This window comes from Camelina sativa, chromosome 9, assembly GCF_030686135.1.
Source record: "Camelina sativa cultivar CO46 ecotype springtype chromosome 9, ASM3068613v1".
NCBI classification, from domain to species: domain Eukaryota; kingdom Viridiplantae; phylum Streptophyta; class Magnoliopsida; order Brassicales; family Brassicaceae; genus Camelina; species Camelina sativa.
In genome coordinates this window covers 29,360,396-29,383,149 of record NC_141888.1, presented here as the reverse complement: position 1 = coordinate 29,383,149, position 22,754 = coordinate 29,360,396, and the positions used below count along the sequence as shown (strand labels likewise).

At 44.5% G+C, this 22,754-nt stretch overlaps 1 protein-coding gene and 1 non-coding gene across 2 annotated transcripts; both read left to right on the top strand.

Moving 5' to 3' along the window:
- The first annotated feature begins 200 nt into the window (after positions 1 to 200).
- Positions 201 to 5,601, top strand: LOC147938958 (uncharacterized). Its single transcript, XM_087465816.1, has 4 exons — positions 201 to 233; positions 815 to 3,065; positions 3,293 to 3,376; positions 5,492 to 5,601. Exons 1-4 carry the CDS (start codon positions 201 to 203, stop codon positions 5,599 to 5,601), a joined length of 2,478 nt encoding a protein of 825 aa, XP_087321942.1.
- Positions 5,602 to 18,073: 12,472 nt separating this feature from the next.
- On the top strand, positions 18,074 to 18,180 carry LOC147938957 (small nucleolar RNA R71). Its single transcript, XR_015567567.1, has one exon. It is a non-coding gene; the product is annotated as a small nucleolar RNA R71 (small nucleolar RNA).
- The last annotated feature ends 4,574 nt before the right edge of the window (positions 18,181 to 22,754 follow it).

The following is a 22,754-nucleotide window of genomic DNA, read 5'->3' as shown; positions in this document are numbered from 1 at the left end:
TCTAACTGGCTAACTAACAGGCTTTGTGTGATAGGAATAGCCTAATACATATTAGACGAATCAAACTCGAACACAAGGTGGCAAGATTTTGAAGCTCTGACTACAACATCCAAATCTTATTTACTTTTCTTCAAATCTGAATCAAACCGAATCTGATCGGTTCACTCATTACTAAAATAAAGACCGAATCTGAGCCGAAGATGTTACTGCGTATTGGGCTATTGGCTGATGGGGTTCGCGAAGGACAAAGTTAGCGAGAGCTATAAAGTTCCAAGTGGTGAGGATATTCAAGCCCTGTTAGTTTGGTCATTTTGCATCTCCACCCAAATGATCTATCCAAGTGAAACATCTAAGTGATGTATTTGAAGGCCAAATGACCTAACAAACAAAACCAAAAAATAGATCATCTAGATAATGCGTTTGAATGAAAATATATTTGTTTGACTTATTTTCATTTTCATCTATAGGAATTTGATAAGAAAAATAACTAAAATACCCATGTTTTAATATAATTTTTAATAAATTCATTTAAACCATATTAATTACAGGTATTGATCTGAAATATATTTACAACTAAATAATTTATAAATTATTATTTTTGACATTTACAAATTTTACTTTCATGAAATAATTTTTTCGGTTTTAAACAAAAATATGATATTGCAGTTTTGGTGAGAAAACATGATTTTAATTTTGACGGAAAATAGATTTTGCAGGTTGGACAAAACAAAATACAGTATGTTATTTTGCAAGGTAATAGTAAAAATATCATTTATAATATAATAAAGGTATATTGGTTATTTGTTATTTTTAGATAAATCATTTTCATCCAAATGGTCTAACTATATGTATTGTGTACGGTCAGTTCAGTACAAGGTTCCAGTACAAGGTTCTGATTAATGGTCAGGCTCATGGATCCATTACGCCTTGTCGGGGGCTGCGTCAAGGGGATCCTTTGTCGCCCTACCTTTTTATTCTTTGTACAGAGGTGCTTATCGCCCATTTTTGTAAGGCAGAGCGGCTAAAACTTATTACTGGGATTAAGGTTTCGACTGCTAGTCCTGCCATATCACATCTGTTATTTGCGGATGACAGTCTTTTCTTCTGTCGGGCTACGAAGGAGCAATGCGAGGTGGTCTTAGGAATTCTAAAGCAATATGAAAGGGTCTCGGGTCAACAAATTAATTTTCAAAAGTCCTCGGTCCAGTTTGGGCATACGGTGGACCACGATCGTCGGGAGGAGTTGAAAGGGGTTCTAGGAATTACAAAGTTGGGTGGTATGGGATCTTATTTAGGTATTCCGGAAAGTCTGGGTGGTGCGAAGACAAAAATCTTTTCCTTTGTACAAGATAGGTTACAGGCTAGGGCCAGTGGGTGGCCGGCTAGACTTTTGTCCAAAGGCGGGAAAGAGGTAATGGTCAAGTCGGTTGCTACAGCGGTTCCTACTTTTGTCATGTCCTGCTTTCGGTTGCCTAAGACGGTTACGAGGAAATTGACTAGTGCTATTTCTAATTTTTGGTGGAGCTCGTCTGGACAGTCACGAGGGTTACACTGGGTGGCGTGGGACAAACTTTGCCATGGTAAAGACGCAGGAGGTTTGGGTTTTCGTTGTTTGGATGATTATAATACTGCCTTGCTGGCAAAACAGCTTTGGCGGCTGATTACAGTTCCAGATTCACTTTTTGCCCGGGTTTTTAAGGGACGCTACTATCGTCATTCAGATCCTTTGGATCCAATTAAATCTTACTCTCCTTCCTATGGGTGGCGGAGTATGATTTCTGCTCGCTCTCTGGTTAACAAAGGACTCATTAAACGGGTAGGATCTGGCGCCTCCATCTCGGTATGGACGGATCCATGGATCCCTGCTCAATTCCCGAGACCAGCACTAAGCACAGGGACACCTTCGGACCCTTTGCTTCGAGTTACCAATTTTATTGACAGGAGTTCTAACTCCTGGGATATGGCTCAGCTTACGGCAACTTTTGTTCCGGAAGATGTAGCTATAATTTCTGCCTTGCCGTTGCGACAACCGGATTCTCCGGATCTTCTAGGATGGCATTTTACCAAGTGTGGTAAATATTCGGTAAAGTCGGGATATCATACTCTTCGCTCAGATACAAAACTTCCATCTGAACCGAAGGTATTTGGACCAGATATCGTACCTCTTCAGGCCTTTGTATGGAAAATCAGATGCCCACCAAAGCTACGTCACTTCATGTGGCAAGTGCTTTCCGGTTGTATAGCTGTTACGGCAAACCTTAGCAAACGTGGTTTGAGTTGTGATGCTCTGTGTGGTCTTTGTGGAATTCAGGAGGAGACGATTAATCATACTCTTTTTGAATGTCCGCCAGCTAGACAAGTCTGGGCCTTGTCGACCTTCCCGACAGCTCCAGAATTTTTCCCTTCCGGGTCTGTTTTCACAAATATGGATTATCTCTTTTGGCGTTTCACCGAAATACCGAACTATGATTGTTTCCCTTGGCTCTTGTGGTATATATGGAAAGCGCGTAATGATAAACTCTTTAGTAATCTGGATTCTAATCCCCTAGCCATTTTACGGTTGGCGGAAGATGAGGCGCGTGCGTGGGCTTTAGCTCAAGTGGATGAACTGGTATCAATCCCGGATGTTCCCGCCCCCCTACGGCAACAGGACCGGGGAGGATCAGGGGTCCCAAGATCCCTATCCAATTATATTTGTTTTGTAGATGGCTCTTGGAAAGCAACAGATCGTTTTGCGGGTAGAGGATGGTTTTGTACATCGCCTTGGGGTGAATCCCCAACTATGGGTGCTGCCAATCATCGTCGTAGTCTCTCTCCTCTTCATGCTGAGATCGAGGCCCTTGTTTGGGCCATGCGTTGTATGATTGGAGCGGACAATCACTCTGTTGTTTTTCTTACCGACTGCTCCGACTTAGTGAAGATGGTGTCTTCGCCTTCCGAGTGGCCAGCCTTTCTGCCTTATTTGGAGGACATACAGACGGATAAGGAGGAGTTCGTTTCTTTCTCTTTGGCCTACATTCCTCGCTCTCAGAATGGTAAAGCGGACAGTCTTGCGCGACGCGTTCGTACATTGCCGCATCTAGTTACCTTTGTAAATAATATTCCAACAATTTGGCTCACCTGAGCTAATCTTGTTCTCTGTTGTCAAAAAAAAAAAAAAGAGTTTTAAAATTTTCCCTACAATTTAAAAACTCATTTAGATTATCTATCTGGATGATGCTCATTTTTAGAAAAAACATACAACATTTGGATTTTTCATTTAGATGGACCATTTGAATGAGCCAACGAATAGGGCTTCCCTTTCGTTATCTTCCCTCAAGACCGCCTACACTATCCATCACAGATCAGCTTGTGAACCTTGATGACACAGTGAGACGTGAGTCCATTTTAAGCTTTGGACACTAGAGATATGGACCATGGCAGGAAGAGAGATGGAACATGACTAACTCATACTTTTACCCGGTAAATATGAACCATCGATCGTTTGTGAATTGCAGGCCAGTGGCAGACTCTAGCCAAGTGAACCTGGATATCCAAAGTTTTCAGATGGATCCAAGTGCATACCCCAACTATATTATTACTTACAACGAGTTTTGCGTCTCTTGTAATCTTTCCCCACTATTGCGTCTCAGTTTGGTTTTGATTTTCCTACTTTCTTTAATTCCTGAAACATGTTTTTGCGTCTTGGTGTTCACTATATCCTCTAAAACCTTTCCTAATTTAGTATCATTTTCTCTAACAATACAATCCCTCGTTTAACTACCCAAGATGGTATCATCATTCATACAGATAAGACAAAACTAAGAAAAAAATTTCAATACTTGTTGGATATGGACTTTGCCCCATATGCCAACTCGGCCCAACAAAGACTCACCATAGATAGCAGGAAATGGGCCAACTTCGGAGGACAATCTCGAGATTTCACGTAGAAAACCCTAGAGTGCCCTAACTCTATATTCGCTTATAAATAGTTCGAGACATCTATTGAAAAGGGGATCCTGACCCTGGGGAAATACCCAGAGAGCAATATTTTGCGTCTAAAACTATTATCGTCTTTTGTGTAATTCTTTTCAGCTTCCAAGCTCGTCATTATTCGCTTGTTAGTTCTCCTGTGAACTGACGAGCTCAATCTCGACTCGTGTTTGTGACGACCTCACGTTTTTATCGTTAATAAAAGAATCAGCTTCACTCTTTCCCCAAAAAATCTTTATTTACTTAGTGTTGTGCAATCCCCGGTACAAACAATTGGCGCCCACCGTGGGGCAAGAGTAGAGCGCTTCTTTTGACAAATCAAGACCGACAGTCCTCACTTCCTCGAAGTTTCAAGACTCATGACAAACCCCAGCGAAGACCTCAACAAAGCAACGGAGCAGCGATGGGGGCGAACGAGAACACGAACTGTCCCTCCGCCGAGCTCCCTGCCGAGCACTACAAGAAAACATGGAATTGCCGACTGCAAGTTGCGACCTAAAACACAGTCGCTAAATTTAGCGACTGAATTGCTATTGTTTTGCTACTCAATGGCTACTAAAATAAAACAGTCGCCTAATAGATGCTAATTCGAGACTGATGCATAATGTCGCAGTGTAGTCGCCAATTTGCGACTAGTTTGGAGACCAATTTGACAGTCGCCAAACATTGCGACTAAACAGCTACTCTTTAACGACTGTTTTATTTAATTTGGGCTTTAAACCAAATTTGGGCCCTAACAAAACGGCTCAAACCCAAATCATTTCTCCTCTTTCCCGAGAAAACTCTAATCCCTCAAATCTCTTCTCAATCGTTTCTCTTCTTCTTTCGTTTATTCCTCAAAACCCTAATCCCTCACATCCCCAACTCAATCAAGAAACGCCATAGTCCTTCCTTGTATCTCAATTTCTCTCAATCGTACTACTTCCTCCAGACCCAGATCCAAAACCCTATTCCTCATCATTCCCCTCGTCGCTTTCTTTCTACTACGCCTTCAAGCTATAACGCTGCCGTGTCTATTGCCATTGATGTCTCCTTTTATCTCACACGATTCCAGTTTCGGGTTACTAACAGAGATGGGCTTGTGATTCTTTCTAAAATTGCAAAGAGTTCAGGTTAAAGTTTCAAACTTTCTTCTAGCTTCACTTTACATATTTCATGTTCAACTATCTGAAGATGTCTCTAAGTTTAGGTTTGGTTCTCGGCTGAGCTCAAAGTGTTTCTTGCTAGATGTCTTTTTTAAAGCTAATGAAGTTTTCCAAAGGTTTTATTTATAGTTGGCTAGATGACTCTAATTTTTTTTATTCACCTATTGTTTCTTGTGCTTCTCTCTACGCTGCTAGATTTGTTTGGTTTCGCCAGAATCTCAAGTTTTGAATTAAGACTTGAGCGTTGGTCTGCAAAGAAGGGAAGCAAGAGAATCATCACTGTTGTGTCGTTCCCTAATTTCTATTTCAGAATTAGTAAAATTTGCTTGAAATTGGAGAACTATAACAGAAGAATTTTACTTCTTGGTTTGCAGGTGTAGTCGACAGCAGGTTAGTCCATATATCCAATACCGTTGATATCTTGCAGGTGTTCTTTACTGAGCTGGATCATGAGGAAGAAGAAAAATTGTCAAGGACTGGTTAGTTATTCGTCTTTACACATAAATAAACAAATGTTCTGGAGATTGAAAAAGTAAAGAACCTTTGATTCATGTTTTAACCTCCGCTGTTTGCAGGAACGAAGGTAAATTGTTGTAAGAAGTGCAGTTTGTCTATGTTCTCGATGAACACTTGCTGGACATGCTCGAAAATGAGTTTGATGTTGGTGCTTACAAGGTATATTCACTTGGATTTTAATGTTTTAGTATTATAAAGGGTTGAATCTTTATTTTTCAATAACTCTTGTGTTTTTCTGTTATGGACTATTCAACATGACTTGAGCTATTCAATAACTCTTGTGTTTTTCTAGTGCTAACAAAACTCATATTTTTTGAAGTGGTGGGTCTCATGTTATATCATTGTTTGCAGTAAAGTTCAGCATCAAGTCCCTTAGGATTCTGGAGCTTGTTATTGAAGTTCCAGAGACAGCAACTGTAGGCTTACTGAAGGTGCGTGATTAATTTGTCTTTTCCTGTCCGTCTCTTTAGATGTTTTGGTTCTGCTGTGTGCAATGATCAATGTTATTTCATAACATTAGTCATGATACTTAATACTTTTGGTTTCAGAGGACGGTGAAAGAGGCTGTTACTGCTTTACTCGGTGGTGGAAAACGTATTGGGGTGTTAGTCCAAAGGAAGAAGGTTAGAGATGACAGCCAGCAGATGTACCTCTTTGCTCTGAAACTCCTGTTGTTTCTATGCCAACCGATTCCACTTCCTGTACCTCTTTGCTCTGAAACTTACAAAAAATTTTGTAATGATTGTTTGGATGTTTTCTACAACTATGATGTTGGATGTAAAATTAAACTTATGTGTTTGTTTAATTTCATGTTTGTTATGTTTTAGTTATAGTTTTCATAATCAGTTTTGGTATTACAAAATCAAATAATTTGTTTTTACCAGAATTTTTTAAAAAACATGATAATTAAACAGTCGTAAAACAGTCACCGAAACGTACACAAAACAGTAACCAAAACAGTCGCAAATGAGTAACCAGATCAGTCGCTAAAGCGTTGCAAATTCAGTCGCAACTTTAGCGACTGTTTGGCTAGGGAAGAACGACAACACTTATCAGTCGCCAATTAGTAGCTCCGTGTCGACTGTTTGGCGACTGATTATTTTAGCGACGCAGTGTTTAGCGACTACGTATTTCAGTCGCCAATCAGTCGTAACTAAGTAGTTTGCGACTGTTTAGTGACTGTTTTTGTAGTCGGCAAATCCATGTTTGCTATACCGAGCACAATCTCTCCATCAGCGCCTGACGCGCCTTCCGAGCCTCTCGTAGCTGCACACGCTGAAGCCGGTCCTACCACAACCCCAGCTGGTCACCGACGCTGCCGCTCTCCTCACCACCACTCTCACCAACGCTGCCACTCTCCCACCTCCACCTTCCGCGACGACAACAGTCGAGGGCGCTACTCTGAACAACACAACCTCTACACCAGCGCCCGATACGCCATCAGAACCTCTTGTTGCCACACATGCCCAGCATCTCCAAACCGTGGCTCTAGTTTTCACTGACGGTGCCGCCCTCTCAGCTCCCTTGCTTGCTGGACACAGAAACAAGCTCGACGATCTGATGCAGACTATCATGGACATACTCGTTAGCCAGGACAGGCGAACAACCGAGCGACTTGACACACTCACTACAACATAAGAAGCATCACAAGATCAAATCAACACGCTCTAGCGACTTAACACACAAGCGTCGACATGCAAGTGACCTTGCCGACCAGGACACGCTGCCACACCAACTTCCGCCAATCAAAGAACGCTAGTAGAGCCACAGATACCGATCGAAGTTCATCATCGTAGGGGTCTGTCGACGACAACACTACGGTGACATGCTCAATGATCATCGTAAAAAAAAAAAAAAAAAAAAGCTTACCATAATCAAATCAACTCACTCCAACAGTAGAGGAACAAGCACCGACACACCATCGACTTTGGGAGCTCTCAGAGCGCCCATTCTTCCTCCAGTAACAGCCATTGGTGATGTAGTAGGCCTCTCGTTAGCCAAAGAAAGATCCATGAAACCACCACTTTTCACCAAACTCAAGAATATCGTCAAAATCACGATCGTCGGTCAAACCCTCGATGGGGAAACCAAAATCTCCACTCTTCCCCAATATCAATATCGATACCGTCGAAAGCATCACCGTGAGAAGTGCCGACCACATGAGAGGTGTCGCCAAGCTCGCGACAACCAAACCCGACATCAACGCTCAGCTCCACATCCCCTTGATCAGTCTCAAACCTAGCCGGATCCAAATTGGCAGATTCTCGGTCGCTCCACCCTCCGATTAACAAAGCATCACCACGGGCGGCCTCGCAAGAGATACCGAGCATCACCATGAGCGGCCTCGCAAGAGATGTTGATCTCACGAAACGTACCAATCTCACGAGAGGTGCCGATCTTGCGATGACCATAACCAGCGTTGTTGCTTTCACTCTCGGCCTCACCATCCTGTTGCCTATCTCACCTCCTAGTCGCAAAGCCGACCTTTACCTCGCTCTCAGCCAAGCAAGAATCACACTCATTATACCGACCTCCACTCTCGCTCCTATGAGCCATCTCCACCCAACGAACCTCGAGACCAACCTCGAGAGCAGTCGCCGCCCAAGCCGAAATTGGCGCTAACCTCATGATGGCCATCCTCGCCGACAGAAACAAGATCCGTGTGCAGGCCGCGCCGACCCCCGCTGCAGTGTTCTCTCCGCCCTCGTCGCCCTATGCCGACCTTGGATTTGTTTCTTATGATGCCGACCTCAAAGTCTCTGCGCGCGCGGGCTGAACCAGGACGACCGCCGACCACCATCAGGTCATCTTGATCGACGGTCAACGGAATCTCCTACCGACCGACTATCGGCAAAGAAGCGAGGAGCGGCGGCTAGATTTTGTTCTTTGGAGACTAAAAAAAAAAAGAGAAGCACAAACACAAAAGTAAAAGGAATAAAGAGAGGGGTCGAACCTATGACCTCTCTCGCTCACATCGCCCAATATACCTCCAATATACTTGTATAGCCAGCCTCGCCACCTCCAATTAAGAGCCGACCTTGGATTTCACCATAACGGTTAGACAAGTGCCGACATAGATTGGAGATATGCCGCCCACACAGGGACGACCTCTAGGGCACCGTACAACGTCCCGCCGACCTCCATTGGCCGACCCCCTCACCCATAGTGCCAATTTTGCCAACTCTGACGCACAAACGCTTACCCTCACTAGTCAATCCCCCCTCCTTGCTCGAAAGACCGATCTCAATCCTGATCGCGCGAGACCCCAACTCGCGCCGCCCTCCTACCTTAGAGGTGTTGACCTCAATCGCCAGCCGATCTGCATTTTCGTCATCGCCACACAACCAAGTACCGGACATGTGCCGATCAAAATTAGGCGATTTGCCAACCTCAACTAATGATTTACCGACCATATGTGCATCGCCTCCGATCCGACGACCTGTGACGGCGACACCCTCGGTCGCGCCTCCCTCGCCTTCGCCACCTTCACGTAGATTAACAGGACCCAGATCTGCGAAGTCTCCGTCACACCACCCTCCAGCTTGTCTAACACCAGCACGGGCAACCTCGCGGGAAGTCTAGCCAAGCTCGCGGCAACTAAACCCAGCCTGCCGACCTCTCAACAAGTCTTTCAATAGCGGCGACACTACCATTTACGCGCAAACCCATCATCTCTTGTTCCTTCTCAATGGCGACCTCGCCCAAACCACTACGCTACCCTCTGATATCTCCAATATTGCGAGAAACGACCTCACTAGCTCTGATCTTCCCAACATTCATACTTGGCGACCTGGCAAACAATTGATCTTTCAAACTTATCTATATTGTCGACCTACCAAGCTCGTCTCTATTACCAAGCTCGTCACTGACATTAGCCTTTGGAGCTCGTCTCTGCTACCTGCAAGCCGATCATCCAACCAACGACAAACCACCCATCTAGGAGTCGAATTCACGCAAGAGCTCCCCAAACCTTCACAAATAAATATCGAATCCACGCAATGGTCTGTCCACAAACCCAACACAAACGATGGCCTCGCAATTCGATCAGCTTGCAGCTCGACGTCGACGACCGACTCGCAACTCAACACCTACTCGTCTTGCATGTTTAGAAGATCAACGGTAAGTTAAACATTATAATATCATTAGCTAAAAAAAATTAAAAAAAAAAAAACGCTCGACATACCGAGCTCATCTGTTCTTCAAAATAAGACATTTACAACAACAAAAAAGCTACACTCGCAAGAGTACACTTAGTCAAATAAGCTCTCTCAAACGAGTCCGTCTTAACAAGTGTCCAGCTTCTACATCGTCACCCTGGCCAGGTGTACGATTTAAAACGCGTTTCACATGGATGCATCGGTGAAATAATCCGCACAAAGAAGCCGAGCCCAGTCTCGCATTCAGCTAGCAGGCGGTCAAGTTTGAATAAGCCAAGTTCTTACTTGCACACTCTTGCCGACCTCGGGGGACCCACAGGGTAAGCCGGACACCAGGGCAAAACCTAAAAGGTACGACGAGCTCATCTCAACTACCACCCAAAAACTTGGTATTCGAAACACGTAACAGGATAAGCCGAGAGACGTCTCGCTGATAAACTAGTTTTCACCAAGGGTATCAATTCCCTATGCAGTTGTAGTACAAAGGGTTATCAATCCAAATGGTTGGTATGCTAGCAGATATGATGTAATCAGAATCAAGCAAGTCAAGCCAAGCAATAAGGAGGTTTGGTTCTAATAATCCTAATATAAACAAAGCAAGAGAATATAAACAAGTAAACCACACGACCTAACCACTCGATGCAAGCAATCGTGTACAGGATCGAGTGGGGTGATCGAGTATGCAAGTGAAATATGAACAGCTCGAGGTATTACTCGATACAGGTTATCGTGTACCTGATCGGGTAAGTAGTCGAGTAAGTAAGGAAAATGCAAATAATGAAATACGAAAGTTCCTAAGGATGGGGGTAATCGAATCCTAAGTGTTCTAGACCGATACGGATGCCTTACATGCCTCAAGCAATTATTTCCTAGACAATGAACCTCTAAAACCTTGTCACCACACTGTCGCACTAGTAACAATCAACCTTAAACATACTACCACACTGTCGCACTAGCAATATGAACAAGCAGGCATTAAGAACAATTCATTTTTGTCAATATACTTAGACTTATCTGATTTTGTCACTCAAAGTTAAGTATACCTCTAGTATTGACCTAATCAAGCATTTTATCTACTCCTTTCGGCCTGTAGCATTATAAACGCCCTAGATCTAGTCTCAACCTGTCGGTCTGTTGACCGCATTAAGAACATCAACCTAGAAGGAAATTTATTTATCATAACAATCAACTAAAACATCCTAACCGATCAAGAACACCTAATCATCTATCCCATCCGTAGAAACTTTGCTACACTACTCGGACATAGAAACAAATGATAAAGCCATAGAAATAAACGAAAATGACATTAATAAAAAGATAGAGTAGAGTAGAAAAGAGTAGGGATCAAAGATCTATGAAAAACTACAAAATAAAAGTGCAAAAACAAGAAAAATATGTTGAGTCGCTCAGTTCTCTCACAGAAGCTCTCGCTCTCTGGTTTGAGGGTCTGCGGCGTACTCGTTTTCGAGCTAGGGAAAGAGGGGGTTTATATATGGAAACCCATTTGACCTAGCTTCCCAGACCTGCTCGATGGTCTACTCGATGGGGTGCACGAGGCTTGAGTCGGGTAACTCCTCGTTGGATCTTCGGGTTGCTCTTCGCGCTCTTGGATCCTCTTCGATCGTGTTGGGGTTCGGACTTGTTCTTGTAGCTCAATGGCTCCTTCGGGTACATGCTCGAGTTGTCCTTGTTTTTCCCCATTTTTGGCTCTTTAGCACCTGTTTTCATCCAATATATGCAAATGCAGAAATACAACACCCTAAATACTCTAAAACTTGATTCCTACAGTAAATGGTCTAAAAATGCTAAGTTAGAGGTATGAACAATGCAAAATATGGACAAAAAAGGATGCTAAAAACATGTAAATTAGAGTGTTATCAGACCCCGAAACTTAAATCTTGCTAGTACTCTAGCAAGTAAGTAAGAAGGTACGGTTTGAAAGTGGGGACTCATAACCTTAAGATGCTAACCGAAGGATGCAAGCTATAGTCCTTAAAGATAGTTTAATGGTGCTAAGATCAATCAACATACTTACAAATATTTTTCTATGCTTATTGCCATGTATCGATCTAGCTCAACCTCCAACTAAAGATAAGGAACATCTCTTTCACATTCAATTAAGTGTTTGGCGAATTCTTGCAAATGGAAGGTGAATCAAGCTCAATCGGTTTCGAGGGTAAGGCTTTTTGATAAGGTGGTTTCAAGCAAATTCTTTAGGTGGTTTCTCTCAAAAAGTGGAATGCTAGACAGTCGTGAAAACTATCTAAGACTGAGAACAATTTGAGCATACAAAGCTTAACTCTTGATGATCTACCCTTTTCTCATACATTCATAATGATTTTTTTTTATTTAAACCTCCTAGAATTTAACTACCCACACCCTTGATTTTAACTCTCTCTTTTTTTACTCCCTAAGGTTTAGACTTTTAGACTTTAAAATTCTAGCTCTTAATCTCTCTCTTTTTTTTTTTTTTTGTTTCTTTGCTAAACTCCTAATATACATATATTTTTTTTTTCTTTCTTTCTAGGAGACTATAGCAAGAACTTTTTCTTTCTCTTTTTTTTTTACTTAGAGACTTAGAGCTAATTAATTCTAACCTTAGGGACTTTTCTCTCTTTTTTTTTTATATATTCCACAACCCATCCCCAAATAAACATTCTAACCACCTATCTTTCAAAACCGAATTTATTAGCTAGTTCAAATCCAACTTAGCTAAATCAAGAGGCAGTTCTTTGTCGTTCTCAATACTCTCAAGGTTTCACAACCTATAGCACAATGAAAAAGGCCTCACTCAACAATTCACAACAAGGTTTGAAAGAAAGGTTTGGGTTCATGGGTAGGACAAATGAATCGGGTTAAACAAAAAGATTGGTAGAAAGTGGAGTGCTAACCCGAGTTTAGAGTTACCATGAGCAAGTATTCAAGTTCCATAAGCAAGACAATTAAAGTTCAAATTAAATCCAATAATATAGAGATGTTCTAAAGTTCAAGCAAGTGGAGGAAGCATTCAATCAACACAAAGGGTCTAAGCAAAGATTTTTCATTTTTTTCCAAAGACTGATCTAGCAACAATGAACTGTGATTAAGGGCTATAGCTTCAATCCTAAGGTTTGATTTTAAATAAGGTGGTTTTAATCATTGTCCCCTAAGATACATATGCAACAATCCTATATGAAACAAACTAGACTCAATCCTAATATGTAAATGCAACTACATGAACACTCTTTATTTTTATTTTATTTTATTATTTTATTTTTTTTTCGAAATTTTTCAAATTTTTTGGCTTTTTAATGCACATAGATGCAGACTCAAATGAATAAAAATAGCATGCAAAAATTTGAAATAACAAAAATAAGAAAATAAAACACAATGTTAAATACATTCTGGGACCCTCCCCCAAACTTAAATTACACAGTCTCTGTGTAAATAAAAGTTGGAAAAGAATCCAAGAAGCACACAAAATAAGATGAAACTAAATGCAATGTTATATACAAGTGTTGGATGAAATTGGTACCTCATGGGTTGGTGAAGAAGGAGGTTGCAGCAGCCTCCATGCTTGCCACCATATAGCCAGGGTCATCTCCGGCTTCAGCAGGTGCTGGTGTTTGCTCGTCGGAGAGCTCAGATATGCGTACAGACGACTTGCTCGGACCAGCATCCGAGGTGTTGATTGAGGGTGGGATCGCGTAGCTCATCGGGTAGGGCATCGGGTAGTAGAATGGAAATGGCGGAAGAGGCCCAGAATGATCACCGGTGTATCCACTCGCAGGGTGCATTGTGTACGGCATCGTGTATGGCATCTGGTACGGAGGAGGAAAAATTCCAGCATAATCACCCGATTGGGTGCTCGATGGGTGCATCGGATAGTGCATCGTGTACCCCATCGGATTGGGTGTCGGGTAAGCATCAGAGTGGCTTTTCCTCGATGCTTCTAGTCGGGTGATATCCTCCTCAGCTTGGGGCTCGTATGATGATGCTCTTTGAGGTTCTGGAGGTGGCAGTCCTCGAGTTCCTCCTAGTGGTCCGCTTCTCCCCATTCATGTAGGTGCTTGTGCCAAGGTAGGAGCTGAGGCACAGCTTGCCTTGTCTTGCAACTCCTTGATCTGACCTCCTATTACCTTCACTGAACCGGCAAGATCCTTCACCTTTTTCACCAGGAACTTGTTCATCTTCTTCAGCCAGCCAATTCTCTTGTGAGCTTCCCTCACTCCTACTGGTTGCTTTTGAGAGCATGCGTACTCCTCAAAATCAAACTCCTCCAAGCTATATCCTTGTCTCTGCCCAGTCTCTTCTCTCTCCTCAGCCTCGGATTCCTCCTCCGGGTTGTACAGCTCTTCCAACGGTGGTGCGAAGTAAATGTTGTGCCCTAACCGAACCTTGGTGTATGCAACATTAGGTAAAACCATTTGAGCAGCTCCGGCGGTTGGATGGACAAACTTGAACAATGTCATGTCATTAGGGCTTTCATAGGCCAAGAATCTCGCCAGCACGAGGTAGTCCGTATCCAGCCACCTTGGTTCGTGGACAATTCCCCTTAAGGGCACATCGCATGCCACTAAGATTGGTGTAACTAGTCCCCCAATAGAGATCTCTCCGCCTCCTTCTCTCCTTTTCACAGCCCAAGATTTCAAGTACAGGAATTGATCGAGTAGCACGAACAACATACTAGTATGAGCTATGTCTCCTACTAGCGGTGTTCCATCCCTAACACTATCCAAAACTCCACACAATGCAACATCCAATAACTGAAGCTCATGGTCGTTCACGTTCCCAGTCTCCTTTCTAGCAAAGAGAGTGCATGCGAGGGACTTGTGAAAATACCTCAAAACAGGGCTCCTTATTTGAGCAGATTTGGAGCTCGTGGACTTGTAGGGGTGCTTGTCTCCTATTGTCAGCCATAGGGATCTCATCTCTTCCTTGCTGACCTCCATACCTTCCCCACTACCAGCCTTGATGCCATACTGCGTCTCCATCTCCTTGAAAGTCAGCCGGTATTCCGTGTTCCGAACGGAGAAGGTGATGAACCCGATCCCCCCATTGGGTAGTAGGGTCGGGTGATCCTCGAAATAGTGCAGCTTCAGGGTTGAAAGGAAGTGGACCGTCTCCTTTTCATAAGCTTCTAGATGGGATCGCATCATATTGCCCAGGTGGCACATATCGAACAAAAACTCGACGTCTCTAGCGATTCCCAATTGCTTCATTGTCTCACGGTGAGGGTATCGGGTACCAACGAAGCTCATCTTCCGGAAGACCTTGAATAGTCTAGCCGGAGTGTCGACTTCCTTTTGCTTAAGCCTCCGCGAGGCTTGGCGGGTTCTCTCTCTATGCTCTTCTTCTCTTTCTCTTTCCTCCTCCTCAGCGTGTTGATCTTCTTCAACTACTGCTCTCTCAACCACCTTCTCAGCCTTCTCTGAAGCCGGTCTCTTCCCCCTTGCAATTGCGGCTCTACTCCTTGATCGAGAGGTTTGGATCTCACCTTGTTCTTCTCCTCCAGCATCAGAATCGACCTCCATAGGGTCGGTAAGTGTCTTTTTGGACGTAGACAGGTCCCTACGTCAAGGAGAACGACGGATAGCACTCACCATTGGACTCGGTGAGCGAACTCGGGGGCTTACTCGATCGGTTACTCGAGCATCAGGTCGGGTGGTGGATCGAGTTGTGCATCGGGTTGGGGAGGCTAAACGTCCACCTAACGGTCGGGAATGTGGAACGTTTCCTCTTCCTTGGGGTTGTTGAACTTCAGCAGCGTCTCCTCCGGTTGTAGCAGTGGCGGAGGTGGATCTTCTTCCTTTCCTTTGGTAGGTTCTAGTGGTTGGCTCCATATCGATTACTTGAGAAGAAGAAGAAAAGCTAGTTCTTGGGATTAATAGGGTTAGTTTCCAAAGAAAATCGAATGAGCTTAATCGAGAGAGAATAATAGAAACTTATGGAAATTGAAAAGCTTAAGAGAATGAGGGAGACTTATCGGTGATGAGGAGGGAGAAAAGGGTTCGACCTCCTTAAATAGGCTAGGGTTTCGGTTGGTGGGGTTCATCGAGAGTGGGCTTGGCTTGTGGAATTCAGACTCCATTCGCTACCCGAGCAGGGACACGATCAGGCGCGTCGAGTACGGTGTCGGGTTGACCCTCGGGTTTACCAATTCCCTCTTCCCAATTTTCTATTTTTTTCTTCTTTTTTTTTTATTTTTTATAAAATTGCAAAAATAGAAAAATTAAATAAAAGAAAATAAAGCAAATAGACTAAAACTAAAAGATACCTTAGAGACTTCCTCCCAAGTGAGCTTGTTTAAAGTCACTAAGCTTGACTCTTCATGCTCCTTAAGCATGGGATCCGTGTGGAAGAGGTTCTGGAATCCTCTCCACTGCAATAGTTTGGTCAAGAAGATCTGCCAGATTTTGTCCAGGTTCCATGGCAAATGTAGTGTTGACCTCTTTAAGATGTAGCATTTTTCTTTGTTTGGTCCTGGTGGAGAAAGCTTCACCCTCTATGGTTGGTCTCTTAGCCCCTTTCTTCACATCAAACTCCATCTTGAAGTCCTCACCATGTTCTATCCTGATCTTGCCTCGTTTTACTTCGATAATCGCACCAACTGTTGCCAAGAATGGTCTTCCTAAAATCAGTGGATCATTCGGTTCCTTATCCATATCCAGGATCATGAAGTCGGTAGGCACTTCCAGTCTCCCAATCCTTAGGGGCAGATTTTCCAAAATGCCTATCGAATGTCTTACCGTTCTATCAGCTAGAACCAGATACTGCTTACTCAGTTTGAAGTCGGTGAATCCCAGCTTGTTAGGAACTGAAAGCGGCATAATGCTGACCGAAGCTCCAAGATCACACAAACAGCTCTTGAAAATCCGAAATCCTATTGAACATGGCAATGTGAAAGAGCCAGGATCTTCAAGTTTTTCCTTAATTCTTACCTCGGGATCTAAACAAATTCCACTTCTCAGAATTTCAAATCCGATCTCCTTGACAGCCTCCTTAACCTCATCCTCCAATCTAGCTGCTTCCTTTGCAGCTTCCTGCTGAAGCTCATGTGGGGGCAAAAGCTTAGGTGGTGGAGCCTTGCGCTTAGCCATTCGCTCTGCAAGAGCCTCCAACTGGATGTCAAGTGCAGCACTGAACCTTTCCTCTAACTCCCCTCCTACCAGTGCAGGTGGTTAAGGCTGATCTCCTTTCTCAACATCTACTCGATGCATCATCCGATCAACACTATCGAGTAGGTCATTGGGTTCCACTTCGGGTTGTTCTTCAGTTTCTGATTCTCGAACCAGTGCTCGATCATCAACTCGATCAGTCTCTTCGGGTGAAGGCTCGGGTTCATACTCGGATATATAGTATTTGGCCTCTTTCTTCATTGACTCATCCACATCCTCCCCATCTTGATCATCACTGTCCCCAGTGAGGTAGTCCTCATAGTCATCATCCAGGAAAATGGCTTGAGCAATCGCATAATCTTTGGGGTTTTGAACAGCTTTTCCTGGCAGTTGATTGATCTTTGGTGTTGGTTGGTTGTTGTGGTGGCCTTCCAGGTATCGAACCTTTGTGTTGAGTGATTCGTACTTGGCATTGAGGTCATTGTATCCTATGTCGATTTTGTTGCTCATTTCCGCGAATCGTTTCGCGATGTCCATAGAAGCTGTAGCCTGTTGCTGAATCATTTGCTGAATAAGACCTCGTAACTCGGCTTCTTGTGACTGGTTCGGTGGACCTTGGTGCTGTTGGAATCCTGGTGGTTGGTTGTAGGTGCCTTGGTATGGTTGCTTAGGCGCATAGCCTTGGTTGTACTGGACAAAAGGCTTCTGTTGGGTCTGGTTCCCTTGAACTGCAGATGGGTAGGTTTGGTCTTGAAGATTTGCAACATTCGGGTTCCGATATGATAGATTTAGGTTCGGCTTGAAGTTGTTGTACCCTCTGTTGTACCCTCCTTGGTTGTTGATGTAGTTGACATCCTCTAGCTGCATAGTCTCCCCATCTTGCTGTTGAAACTGCTCTTCCTCTGATATAGCTTGGATATGCTTCTGCTGGTTGAGGAGCTGATCGAGCTTGTCATTGAGGGCTTTCATGTCCCTCTTGTACTTGGCATCTTCCTCTCCTGTAGATCGCACAGAGCTATCATATTCCTCATTGTAGTTGCCATCAGATTGAGCCAAGTTCTCAACTAGGTCCCAACCTTCATCAACATCCTTGTTGAGGAAGTTACCATTGCTTGCAGTGTCCAGCAACATCTGTATCTTGGGGACCACTCCTCGGTATAGTGTGCTCAGCAATGAAGTATTACTGAAGCCGTGATGTGGACATCGAGTTGTGTACCCCTTGAAACGTTCCCAAGCTTCATTGAACGTTTCGTTGTTCTTCTGTACAAAGCTGGAAATTTCATTGTGCAGCCTTGCGGTTCTGGAGTTTGAGAAGAATTTGGCCAGGAATGCCTTCTTGCACGCTTCCCAAGTGGTCATGGACTCTTTAGGGAGCGATTTCTCCCAGATGTGTCCTTTATCTCCCAAAGAGAATAGGAAAAACCTGAGCTTGAACCCATCTTCACTGACTCCATTTATTTTAGTTAGGCTACAGAGCCTATCAAATTCATCTAGATGATCCAATGGGTCCTCCATTGGCAGTCCATGAAACTTGTTGCTCTGTATCATCTGGATGAGACTACTCTTGATCTCAAAATTGTTGTTCTGCACAGCTGGTGGCACAATGCCATTCCTCTGAGTGTGAGTAGTCGGAGCATCTCCTGCTCCTATGCTGGTCCTTGCTTGAGGAGCTGGCGGACCGTTCTGATTATTCATCGTCTCCTCAATGGGTTCTAGTTCCGGTTGAACTTGTTGTCGTCTGAGTAGCCGAGGTCTGTCGATGTTGTCGATGAAAGGACTCAGGTTCTGGCTACCTCTGGATCGTGTTTGCATGCACAGGCAAGTATCCGAGTGTGTACTCGAGAATCAACTTGATCAGATGATCGAGTGTTGGGTCGGGTGTTTGCTCGGGTTTTGGTACCTGAGATTCAAAACAAACAAAGATGAAAGCAAACAAGTCAGTATCCGAAACAAATATAAACAAACGAACTTGATCTAGCAAGTCCTGAAATCCTAAACGTAGCAAAAAGAAACAACCAAAAGGCAACGGCGCCAAATTGATAAACTAGTTTTCACCAAGGGTATCAATTCCCTATGCAGTTGTAGTAAAAAGGGTTATCAATCCAAATGGTTGATATGCTAGCAGATAGGATGCAATCAGAATCAAGCAAGTCAAGCCAAGCAATAAGGGGGTTTGGTTCTAATAATCCTAATATAAACAAAGCAAGAGAATATAAACAAGTAAACCACACGACCTAAGCACTCGATGCAAGCAATCGAGTACAGGATCGAGTGGGGTGATCGAGTATGCAAGTGAACTATGAACAGCTCGAGGTATTACTCGATACAGGTTATCGTGTACATGTTCGGGTAAGTAGTCGAGTAAGTAAGGAAAATGCAAAGAATGAAATACGAAAGTTCCTAAGGATGGGGGTAATCGAATCCTAAGTGTTCTAGACCGATACGGATGCCTTACATGCCTCAAGCAATTATTTCCTAGACAATGAATCTCTAAAACCTTTTCACCACAATGTCGCACTAGTAACAATCAACCTTGAACATACTACCACACTGTCGCACTAGCAATATGAACAAACAGGCATTAAGAACAATTCATTTTTGTCAATATACTTAGACTTATCTGATTTGTCATTCAAAGTTAAGTATACCTCTAGTATTGACCTAATCAAGCATTTTATCTACTCCTTTCTGCCTGTTGCATTATAAACGCCCTAGATCTAGTCTCAACCTGTCGGTCTGTTGACCACATTAAGAACATCAACCTAGAAGGAAATTTATTTATCATAACAATCAACTAAAACATCCTAACCGATCAAGAACACCTAATCATCTATCCCATCCCTAGAAACTTTGCTACGCTACTCGGACATAGAAACGAATGATAAAGCCATAGAAATAAACGAAAATGACATTAATAAAAAGATAGAGTAGATTAGAAAAGAGTAGGGATCAAAGATCTATGAAAAACTACAAAATAAAAGTGCAAAAACAAGAAAAATATGTTGAGTCGCTCAGTTCTCTCACAGAAGCTCTCGCTCTCTGGTTTGAGGGTCTGCGGCGTACTCGTTTGCGAGCTAGGGAAAGAGGGGGTTTATATATGGAAACCCATTTGACCTAGCTTCCCAGACCTGCTTGATGGTCTACTCGATGGGGTGCACGAGGCTTGAGTCGGGTAACTCCTCGGGTGGATCTTCGGGTAGCTCTTCGCGCTCTTGGATCCTCTTCGATCGTGTTGGGGTTCAGACTTGTTCTTGTAGCTCTATGGCTCCTTCGGGTACATGCTCGAGTTGTCCTTGTTTTTCCCCATTTTTGGCTCTTTAGCACCTGTTTTCATCCAATATATGAAAATGCAGAAATACAACACCCTAAATGCTCTAAAACTTGATTCCTACAGTAAATGGTCTAAAAATGCTAAGTTAGAAGTATGAACAATGCAAAATATGGACAAAAAAAGATGCTAAAAACATGTAAATTAGAGTGTTATCACTCGTCCCGTAAAATATATCTCGAAACCAAGCAAAAAGCCGAGCATGTTTCGCAGCATCTTGAAAGCGCCTGAACTAATACGCCAAGCTCCGGCTTGCATGTTCTTGCCAACCCCAAACACCCACAGGGTAAGCCGGACACGAAAGACGCACCTAAAGGTACGGCGAGTACGTCTCGCCTACCACTTTACGCCGGTAAAGCACAAAGCCGAGATGCATATCGAATATACGCTCGTATTCCTCACGCTCGATGACCTAACAATCGACAATTTCGCGCTCAACGCCTTTACGCTCAACGCTCTTGCGCTTGACAACGCCCGTACGCTCAATGCTCTCGCACACGACGGCGCTCTCGCGCTCGATGACGCACTTTCACGATGCTTTTTCGTTCAAAGCCATCAAGCTCGACGCTTTCGCGCTCAATGCCATCACGGTCGACACTCTCGAGCTCGACAATACCCTTACGCTCAACGCTCGCGCTCGATGGCGCTCTTGCGCTCGACGATGCTCTCACACCTGATGACACTTCCTTTCACGCTCGACGATGCTATCACGCTTGTCGACACTCCCGTTCGAGCTCGATGTCCTCGCGCTCGACCGCCTCGGCGCCCTCACACTCGATAATCTCTCGCTCGCTAACCTCACGCTTACCGCACTCTAGTTAGCCGCCCTCACAGATGCTCTCGCGCTCGCCTAGCTCACGCTTGTCGCCCTCACGCACTACGCTTTTGTGCTCGATGCCTTCACACTCGATGATCTCTCGCTCACCAACCTCACGCTTGCCGCACTCTAGTTAGCCGCCCTCACAGATGCTCTCGCGCTCGCCTAGCTCACACACTACGCTTTTGCGCTTGCTGCCCTCACGCTCGACGCTCTCGCCGTCCTCATGCTCGATGCTCTCGCACTTGCCACCCTTACGCTCGACGCTCTCGCGCTTGTGGCCCTCACAACCGACGCTCTAGCGCACGCCGCCCTCATGCTCGAAGCTTGATGCTCTCACGCCTTCACGCTCCCATGCTCGACGCGCTCGCGCTATCTGCCCCTACAGCTTGACGCCCACCTCAAGCTTGTTGCCTACCTATAGCTTGGTGCCTAACTCCAGTTTTGAGCCAACCTCCAGTTTGGCGCCTGCCTCAAGCTTGACGCCTACCTCCAGCTTGGCACCTATCTCAAGCTTGTTGCCTACCTACAGCTTGGCTCCTACCTCAAGCTTGGTGCCGACGTCAAGTTTGGTGCCAACTTCAAGCTTGGCGCCTACCTCCAGTTTGGTGCCGACCTCCAGCTTTGCGCCTATCTCAAGCTTGGTGCCGACCTCTAGCTTGTCGCCTATCTCCACTTTCATTCTCGATGACGACCTCTACTCTCCTTCTCATGACCGATATCTACCCTCATTTTCGATGCCGACCTCACAACCTTCTCCCGCGCTCTCACAAGTGCCATCCTCAAGTTGACGATCAAATCTCTCCTTGTCGCTCCCATGAGAAGACGTGGGACGCAAGCGCACAACATGAACACCAATCTCATCTCGTCGATCTGACAATTTCCATCTAGCGCACAATTGCCGATCTTCGTTCGCTGATCTCTCCCCTCACTCGCATGATCAACATTTTCTTGTCGATCTCCTTCCTTGCTCGCAAGACCGACCTCGAGATAACTCTCGATTGCGTAACCGAAACTAAACTTGCTGATATCCTTCCTCACGCGTAGAACCGACCTCGGAATCATTCTCGATCGCGTGAGATCCAAACTCAATTCGCCGACCTTATCCGCCGATCTCATCTACCAAACTCATCCGCCGATCTCATCCGCCGATCTCATCCGCCGATCTCATCTGCCGATCTCATCCGCCGATCTCATCCGCCAACCTCAAACTACTCACTCACTCTCTCTCGCTTGCCGACCTCAATCTCACTCTCACTGGCGACCTCAAACTTACTCGCCAACCTCAATCTCAATCTCGTGACCTCAAACTCACTCTCGGTGGCGACCTCAAACTCACTCGCCGACCTCAATCTCAATCTCGCCGACCTCAATCTCACCCTCGGTGGCGACCTCAAATCTCACTCACTCTCACTCGCCGACCTCAATCTCGGTGGCGACCTCAATCTCAATCTCGCCGACCTCAATCTCAGTCTCGCCGACCTCAATCTCACTATCGGTAGCGACCTAAATCTCTCTCGGTGGCAACCTCAATCTCAATCTCGCCAACCTCGATCTCAATCTCGCCGACCTCAATCTCGCCGTCCTCAATCTCCGCCTGCCGGTCTGGTTCAATTTCTCTGACCCTTAGTTACCAACTATGTGCGGCAACTCCATCCTCAACCATTGCAGATCCATTATCAAGCACTACACTCTGTAAAAACGTGCTCAAGGCGCATAACA